General features: G+C 37.2%; 1 protein-coding gene across 11 annotated transcripts in view; it reads right to left on the bottom strand.

The window, feature by feature from the left end:
• Positions 1–4,886: 4,886 nt before the first annotated feature.
• ZNF638 (zinc finger protein 638) overlaps positions 4,887–9,962 on the bottom strand; it is a 137,106-nt gene continuing 132,030 nt past the window's right edge. For 10 of the 11 annotated variants that reach the window (XM_027072235.2, XM_027072239.2, XM_027072240.2 and 7 more), the window contains 3 exons: positions 7,613–7,711; positions 6,775–6,893; positions 4,887–5,207 (listed from right to left, as the gene is read on the bottom strand). In XM_027072235.2, the coding sequence (XP_026928036.1) occupies positions 5,142–5,207; positions 6,775–6,893; positions 7,613–7,711 (284 nt within the window). In that variant the 3' untranslated portion in view covers positions 4,887–5,141. The other variant, XM_053200740.1, reaches the window with a different exon arrangement.

Below are 9,962 nucleotides of genomic sequence, written 5' to 3'. Positions count from 1 at the left end.
GCGCTTGGGTGGTTTAACTGATTGAGTGCCCGACTCTTCAGTTCAGGTCATGATCTCACGGTTTGTGGGATCAGGCCCTGCAGCAGGGTCTGTTCTGGGGTTCTTCCCTCTCTTGCTCATTCTCCATTAAAAAAAAATCGTGACTTCAGAACCATGAAATGCTTCATGTAACATAAAATTAAATTTTAAAATGTAACCCCTAAATATAAAAAATAAAATAAAGAAATGAAACTCAATGGTAATCTACAAGGTAGCAGAGCTACTAAGAACTATCCAGGTGACTAGAAAGCTCTGCAATTTAAATATATATTCTTCTTAGGATATGCCCTAAGGACAAAAACAAAACTGAAAAAGTATTTTAAACTTTTTAATAATCACATTGTTGGTTGTGGTCTCAGTATTGTTTTTCTGATGTATGATACAGATAAGCAATTTTGATAGTTTAATTCCATCAATCGGAGGTCCTTGCAACTTACAATACCTGACATTAAGACAAATAAATCTAGATTTAAGATGGAAGAGATGGGGCACCTGGGTGGTTCAGTCAGTTGAGCATCTGACTCTTGATTTTGGTTCAGGTCATCTCAAGGCTATGGGATTGAGCCCTGCATCAGGCTCTGCACTGAGCGTGGAGCCTGCTTAAGATTCCCTCCACCCTTATGCTCCTCTCCCTCGCTCTCTCACTAAAATTAAAAAAAAAAAGGAAGAAAGAAAAGGCATTCTATCACTCCCATGGGGGAAGAAATCACTGCAGTTAGGGTGTTAGATGTCTTTGAGTTTTCCCATTATCCATCCATCCATCCATCCATCCATCCATCCAACGATCGCTATACATCCATTCAGGCCTGCATCAGGCTCTGTGCTGGGCATGGAGCCTGCATGAAGATTCTCTCTCCCTCTGACCCTCCCCTGCTTATGTGTGTGCTCTCTCAAAAAAGGAAAAAAAAAAAAAAAAAAAAAGATAAATAGAAACCTGAAAGTCCTGTATTTGAGCCAGAAGAGTATAATGATGAATTTTATCATAAAAACAAAACACATATTTCCAAGCTCTGTCCACTGAAAAGCAACAACCACAACAGAAGCAATAAGCATCCTAAGGAGCCACTATTCCTTAAAGAAATGGCTAACTTCAGGTCTGGGGCAGAAAGTGTACAAGGTGAGCCTGCAATGTATCTATACATGGAGAACAAGGAATCTTTGAAAGTTAGTAGTGTCCTGTTAAAAGGAATGAGGAGTCCTATCAAAAAGGCCCAAACTACGACCATTTGACCATCAATAAGACTACTACTGCAAAGGTATGCAACATCCAGTATGTTAAAATTCAGTTCAATACTTAAATAAAAGAACTTACCATAGTTGGTGGGTGCCAGCAACTCATCTTAAAAAAATGATTAAGGAAAAGCATCAGTATTTACCATGCTTGAAATCATGACCTGAGCTGAGATCAAGAGTTGGATGCTTAACCAACTGAGCCACCCACCCGTCATGCCTTTCCTTATTTTGAGAGAGAGATAGAAGAGGAGGGGCACAGAGAGAGGGAAAGAATACCGAGCCGACACAGGGCTCGAACCTATGAACCATGAGATTATGACCTGAGCCGAAATCAAGAGGTGGAGGCTTACCAGAATGAGCCACCTAGGCACCCCCTGCATCATGCCTTTCTTAAACAAACGACACCACTAAGTAACTAAAAAGCAGATGAGACAAGTTTCTTTTTTCAGAAGAGTATTCCAGCTTATACAAGGAATATACATTAAAATATCACCATTTTGCAACCCTCAATGAATAAAATATACATCTAAACTTTAAGCATCAACTGCTACTAAAATCCTAAAGAAAACAATCAGATACTTCGTGCCTCCTGATCAGGAAGATCACATCACCACCAGAAGCAGTCTTGACAAAAAGAAGAAGAACCAAATTCTGATGTTTCCATATTCAACCACAAATTCAAAGGATATCATAGGATAGAGGAATATACTAAAATTGCACTACAAGGCTGCAATCAACAAAATCTAAACTGTGAGGAACACTTCAGCAGTGTTTCTCAAATTATGTGAGGGATCAGCTTAATTTTTCTTTCCTTCCCCCACCCCCCATTTCCAATCCATCAGATTATCATTCTTTATAATACCAAATAAATTAATAAATTAAGAAATGCAGAAACATACAAACCCCATTTTAAAATTATTAGAGGTGCCTGGGTAGCTCCGTTGGTTGAGTATCTGACTTCTGCTCATGATCTCACAGTTCCTGAGTTCAAGCCCTGCTTCAGGCTCTACGCTGACAGCTAGGAGCCTAGAGCCTGCTTCGGAATCTGTGTCTCCCTGTCTCCCTGTCTCCCTCCCTCCCTCCCTATCTCTGCGCTCCTCCCCCGCTTGGGCTCACTTGCTCTCAAAAATAAACAAACATACATTAAAGAAAAAAGACCTATCAAAACAGTCACAAGGTATGGACTTTATTTGGACCTTGATTCAAACACAGTATATAATAAAATAAAAATCATTTATGAAACATTAGAAAATTTGAACTGGATTTAAATAAGGGATATCATTAATGATGTTATTGGTTACATGAAAATAATCCTTATTTTTAAAAAGCACATAATGAAATATGTATGGGTAAACTGACATGCTGAGATTTACTTTAAAATAGAGGTACGAGTGGAGATACATATATTCAGCTTTGAGTTCATAATTATTGAAACTACATAATTAGTATATATGCGTAAATTATCCTATTTTCTTCAATATGCCTGGTATTTTCCACAACCAAATCATATTAAAACAAAAATTTTAAATCTTAAAAACTTGGCTCTCATTTTTTTTTCAAGAATTCAAAAGGAACAGTTTTGGAGAGGCAGAAAATTTCCACAGCATTCTGTGCCAGAAAGGGTAATAAAACCTAGAAATTTTTATTAGAAGTGGTGTTGAATGCAATCGTTTATTGCTTTGGTGTCTAGATGATGAAATGACAGAAATTTTAAAAAGTACACTGCAATCAATTATATCCCCCAACCAACTAGTAAGCAAAAACTGCTACATATATGATGAAGTATAGTGTGAATAAAGGATGGAGGTATTGCAAGGTTTTCTGAAAAAAGTATACAACAATTCTAAAATTATATGCAAAGAGTCTTTATTTTTAGAAAAACACAAAACTCTTTTGTATTTGGAACCCTAAAAATTGCCAGTCTTAAGAACAATAAGCAGCAGACAGGAACATGATTTACTAAGTATAGCATGGTTTATATATGGTTTACTAACCATCAACACCTGTCACTAGGATGAAACAAAAATCATCCCTATCACTTTTATGCTTTAGGAGTTCCTTTTATTCTAATTTAGAATCCCAATTTCCATGTAACTAATTTGACAGAAGAGTTTCACACTTAAAATTTTAAGATTAAATTCCAAAGTTGAGGGGTGTCTGGGTGGCTCAGCTGGTTAGGCGTCTGATTTCGGCTCAGGTCATAATCTTGTGGCTTCCATGACTTCAAGTCCCGAGTTGGGCTCTGTGATGACAGCTCAGAGCCTGGAGCCTGCTTTGGAGTCTGTGTTTCACTCTCTCTTCTGCCCCTCCCCTGCTCATGCTCTCTCTCAAAAAATAAATAAAAACGCTAATAAAGAAATTTTTTTAATTCCAAAGTTGAATCAGACAAGATTAAAGCTCTTACTATCTCTGGTTTTAAAAGCTTCAGAGCGGCCTAAGGAAAAGATTCTGACTATACTGCTTTAGCTCACTGGCACCTTATTCTCCAACCTTTTAATAGCTCTTCTCCATCTTACTACCTCACTCACCAATCAGGTTTTAATTACAATAGACAGATGGCATTCATAAGCTATCCCTCTCCCCACCCCATTCATTAGTCTATGGCATGTAGTAACAGTTTGTCATTTTGCTCAAGCTGTGGCTAAGCCTGAACTGAGTGTGCAGTGAATTTAGTGGGCAACAAAAAGTTGCTGCTTTTTGTTCCTCATTCTCGCTCACTGTGAGGTAATGTGCTGTGATGGGAGTAAGAGATCTAAAATAGTAGTAGTTTTCAGGCGCCTGAGTGGCTTAGTCATTGAGCGTCTGAGTCTTGATTTCGGCTCAGGTCATGATCACAGGGTCGGTGGACTGAGCCCTGCAATGGGCTCTACACTGAGTGTGGAGTCTGCTTAAGATCCAGTCTCTTTTCTCTCCCTCTCCCCTACTCTGGTGCTCTCTCAAATTAAAAAAAATTAAAAAAAACAAAAAAACCCAAAAAAGTAGTAGTTTTTCATTTCCTTCCATTCATTCTCTCTTATTAACTGGTGTACTCTAATCTTGGAAAAGTTACGAAATCTGGTATTAAAGCAATTCAAAGTCAGTGGGCCTATGTTTGAAGCATGCCTAATCTAAAAATTTACAGTACAGGGCTATGTCCAGCACCTAATAATCCACTGAATTATTTTTTTGCACCTTTGCAACTCTTACAAACATATTAAATACAAATTCAAATCGTTTAAAAAGCAACTGTATTATGGTCCACAGAAGTACAGGCTGCTTGGTCTTTGTAGTTTCAAGCTAATACTAAATGACTTGCTAGAAGCTATCTTAAATAGGCCCTGGCAGAAACAGATGTTACTTCAAGCAGAAAAAAGTATCTTCCTAACACATTAAAAGCTGCAATTTTACTTAAACTTACCTGGGTCAAACTTGCTGTAATGTTATTTTATCCAGAAAAAATGGGAGTTTTAAGAAATCTTTGACCTATATATGAATGTTTGAAGCAAAGTGAAACCCTGCTATGCTATGACTTCCAGTAATACATGAAGAATCCCCAAACATCCTAAGTCACAGCGGTCTCCTGTCTGAAATCAGAGGCAACCAAGTCTTTAATAAAATCAGCCACAAACACAAGATGATATTTTAAATATACAGTAGGAACATTTATTTTAACACTTCTAAAAGATATTTCTCCATGCCTGATGATTTGATATAAAAATCAAACCCATCATACTTTCCCCATCAGTCTCTCCACATCAAGGGCAATCAGAAATTTGTACAACATGAATATTTGCTTCTGAAACAAAAATTACAAATTAATGATAACAAAAATACACAAATCAACTGGACCCTAAACGAATTTCTAATGAAGTCCTTCCCCTTTCCCCCAATCACCTAGAGCTTCTTTCTTCAGCCTCATTCTGCTCCTTTTCCTTTCTTTGCTTGGCCATGAACTTCTGTTAAAAGCAATTTGCAATATAAAATGTTTATTAGATGTAGCTTTGCTCTGTATACAAACGTATCTAATATATTTCACTGAATTTACAATTTAAAAGAGCCTGATCCTACAAAATAAAGATTAGAAACACATTGCCTTACATTAACATTCTTTCCTTCCATTCACCAGTCATCTGATATTTATGATATACCAGGCATTATGCTTGGTGCTTGGGGATTCAGTGGTCAACAAGATAGGTAAGGCCCTTTATTTCATGGAGCTTACATTCTAGTGGGGGAAGAGAAATAATAAAAGAATAAATAAACAAGACAATTTTGGGTGCTGGTAAGCACTATAAAGGAAAGAAATATAATAAGGTAAGTGATCGAGGTTGACTCTTTTTGGAAGTGGGAGGGAGTTTTGTACTTCAGCTAGGTCTTTCTTAAGCACAGCCCTTTCTGGGAAGTTGATACTGGAATTCAGATTTAGCTAAATGATGGGGAAGAGGTGGCTATACAAGTGGCATTGGGAGACAGCAAAGGAACAGTGATACAGAGGTACAAAAGCAGCAAAGGGGCCTTTCATGTATGAAAAGGAAAGCCAAGAGAGCTAGGAAAACTGAAAGGTAGTGAGCAATAACAGTGAGATCAGAGAAACAGGAATCAGATCTTCATAGCCCCACAAGAAGAAGTCTGGATATTATTCCAAATGTAATACAATGCCAGTGGAAATTTTAAATAGAAAAGTGACATGATAAAGTTAAGAGCACAGGTAGTATAGCGTAACAGTTAAGGGTTTGAGGCCAGAATAGAACAGAGCTAGCTTCAAATCCTAGGTCTGCCATGAACTAGCTATGTGAACTTGGGACTAGATACTTGGGTTTAGATACTCTTTAAGCCTGTTTTCTTGATCTTTATAACTGGAACAATAAAAAATTTAAAAAAAAAATTTAAAAGTACATTTTGAATGACACCATTCACCTCCTAGAATTGACAAGGGGAGTAAATATGCTTCCAGCAAATAACAACTCAATAAATGTTAGAGCAGTGTTGATGCCACAGATTCAAGGATATATAAAACAACTCTCAAAGATTCCGGAGGAATCAGAAACACTGCTTCAACTATGGTTAATGATGATTCTCTAAAGTAGTGCTTCCTAAAGATGAGTACAATTTTAAACAGGGGAGAGGGGTTGTGATTAAATCCATTTAGGGAATGTGTTAAATAAAGTTTAGCAGATTCTGACTAGACAATTCACAAAATTTAAAAAGCTATGTGTCCATGATTCTGCAAGAGGCCATCAGAATACATGGTTTCCCACACTTTAATGGAGCGTCACATGGGACTAATGACCTGCAGAATCTACTCTGGGGAATGCTGCCAGAGGAAAAGGAATAAAGACTTGGAGTTCCTGGCAAGGTACACTGAAGACTGTACTTTTGAACTGAAGAGGAATGAACAGGTACAAACCTTCAAAAGTTCTCCCAAAGGGAAAGAATGTACATTTTGGGTGGACACTTAAGTAGTTTGATTATAATATTACCCCCTGAAGAATTTCATGAGATGTTAAGAAAAAAAAGAGTTACCTCTGTATTTTGCTTATGACGTGTACTCTTGCAGTGATTTGTCATTGCTTTTTCACCTGAGTAGAAGAGGGAACAAATTGGACAGAAGAATCCAGCCTTCGGTACAAGAAAGTCCAAATCTAGAGGATGGAAGAAAGAGGGGGGAAGAGAGTGGAGGAAAATTAATAATTTATCTATAGCTGTGTTAATTTATCTAAACACAACAAACATGCTAATCACAATATATATTTACATATAAACATAATATATACGGCCATGTACCTAGGGATCAAGAGCAACTAAGCTTTTAATCACAAAACCAATGTCTCTATCTTTGAATGGATTCTATAATATTCCAGAGCCTCCAGGATACCATGACATTCCTTCAGAATAGCAATTTACTGGAAAATAATCTAAAAGCCTTTGAAATAAACCTTTTTGGAATCCTATTAAAATGAATCAAGAAAAAAAGAGGCAGAACGATGGGTAACTGCTTGAGGAATATGCTGGGTAAACAAATATGGTGCTCCTTAGCTCATTTTAGCTGGCCACAAAACAGTTTGCCAGCCAAGCTTTTCAGCATGTTCTATTTAACTGAAATTTCTACCTGGGCAAGTATAACTCAATTCTTTCCATAGCAGCAAATGAAGTACAGGAATACAAGAAAAGACATTTCCCAGAATGCAAAAAAACCTTGCTAGGCCTAATAAACTGTCTTCAGAAATGCCAATGTGAATTTCTACTCTAAATAATCATCTAAGCAAGGTTACTGCATTAGTTACCTAAACAACAGAACGCCTACTACGGTACTGAACTTTTATTTCATATGGAGGAGGAAAAATGTCATGTTTATTTTTACCTTCGGGAACATCAGGTACCACTGATTTCCCTAAAGAATCCTCAATCTTCTTACGTTTTCGTTCTGGTTCTGAATCCTTCAATGCAGATTCTTCATCAACTAAAATCATTACATTTTCAAGGAAAAAGTTATTCAAAATAGACTTACAGCCTATAAACCTAACATCAGATAGTCCCTGCCTTCAAAGATTAACTTATGGTTCATCTAAGTAAACCTTCCTTGGTTAATCCCACTTGACCACTCTTCCAAGATTCTTCAATGTTAGGAATAAATGGACAAAAGCTAAGAGCATATTTTGTTTATATATTGCTCTCAAAAGAACTTAAATGGTAATGGAAGAAGCCCAAGTTCTATAATTACTGTCAAGAGTTAACTAGAGTATGTTAAAGGGCTGGGTTGGGCTGGGTTGGGCTGGGAAAGAGTGTGGATTAAGGAGGAAAAGACATGGGCAGAAAATAATTCTGATGCCCTGTACTGAGGCTCTTCCAATCAGGAAAAACTGAGCCTAAACTGACAGACAAGACCCTTGTCAGACAGAATCATAAGTGAAATTACAAATGTTAAAGCCCCGCAAAGTAGTATGTGAGAAACATTCAATGTTAGCAGACTCTGCATAATATGATCTTGGGGGAAAACAAAAATGGGAACTGGTTCCAAGCAATCCTGGTTACTCTCAGTAGCTGTAATACCTTACTGTTACTGTGGTAGTTGACAAATCTCTTTCACATATACACCATCTACTTAGCATTTATCTTGTGTGAGATAGGCAGGTCAAATCATCATTATCCCTATGTCTTCAGAGACGGAGAAAGCAAAACCAAGACACAAGAAACTATAGGCATGCCCAAGGTCGCAAGGCTTGGACAGAGGCTAGAACCAAAGCTTGTGACTTCAAGTTCAGTGTCTCTCCATGCAACTGGGCCACTCTTCAACAAATATGAGGGGATGGACAGGAACTATGAAATCATTATTCCTGGTGTCTTACAAATCATCAAGTCCTAAAGAGTCAATTAAAAAAGGCTCTCCCTTTTCTTGACTTGATTAAAATAGCCTGTAGTCTCTTCCTACAAAAGTTTATTCCCTCACCAGAGTAATAATAAACTTTCTCAAACATACTTGCTCCGGCTACATTTATCTTGTAATATTAAAAATATATGTTACATATAATTATTTAAATAGATTAGAACAATTATTTTAGGTTTAAAATTATTTAGAAAATTACTTTTGCTTCTGCTAGGTCCTTTTGTCAAATGTATTGTCCATTAACAGAAATAAATTGTTATATAAACAGTATATAAGTCATCTTTATTCTTCAGCTGAGATGAGGCAGTTCTAGACAAGCTGGTAGTTGCAAACAGAAATCCTGGGAGAAAAACACTCTCATGAAATCATGCTAGGAGCTATTTGTCAGATTACCAAACTACTAACTATAGCTTTGTATCAAGGAGAAGTTATGGAGAAGAACACACAAAGAAGGAAGAGTACCCACTTAGCCATGGGAGAGAGCTTCAAGAAAGACATGAACAATAGTAAGGAATAATGCAGAAAGGTCAAATAAAACCAAATTAGGAAGAAAAGAAAACAATAAATCAAGCTGGGGGGGTTCTCTGTCAACATCAATTTCAGGAAGGTGAATTAGAAAGAAGTCAAAATACATTCAGTTTAATGAGAAGAAGTGAAAACAGGTGATTCCTTCCAGATACTTCGCACTGAAAGCGAAGAGAAGGGGTGGGAACCAGAAGGATTCCCAAGTTAAGGGCATGTTTTTTTTTTTTAATGGGAAAGACTTGGCCATATTTTATATGTGAGGTGCAACGGTAGATCAAATACAAGTTGGTAGACAGGGGAGATACTCTATTTGCTCTGGTAAATGGAAATGAAAGCAAGGTTATCCAGGGAGGAATGAGCTGGGTAATGCAGTAGATGATACAGAGTGGGGAAAAGACCTCTATTACATCTGGTTAGGAAATGAGGAAGAAAGGAGGCCTAGAACAGACTGTGAAGCAGCACTAAGGGCACAGCTTAGATCAGATTCAATGAACTTGGACTGGATCACAGTTAGTAGTTTTTCCTTAAAGAAGACAGGACAGAAAAGCAAGAGGGCAAGGAGGGTACATCAATGAGAATGGTACAAAGAATACCTTGTAGTGCTGTTTAAAGTCATCCTAGTAGTTGATTTTTTGCTTTAACTCTCTGAATCAGTTAACTTGAGACATGGAACTGTGTGTTTTTCTTACCCTTTTTATAATTTTGCTCTGAATATAATAGACACAGTGACAAATATTTGTTGAGTGACTAGAGTATTCACTCTCACTAGACACTGGTCCTTATTTGTTTCAACATAAATTTT

This window comes from Acinonyx jubatus, chromosome A3, assembly GCF_027475565.1.
Source record: "Acinonyx jubatus isolate Ajub_Pintada_27869175 chromosome A3, VMU_Ajub_asm_v1.0, whole genome shotgun sequence".
NCBI classification, from domain to species: domain Eukaryota; kingdom Metazoa; phylum Chordata; class Mammalia; order Carnivora; family Felidae; genus Acinonyx; species Acinonyx jubatus.
Note: the sequence above shows the minus strand (reverse complement) of the source record. Positions and strands in the feature narration are given on the sequence as shown.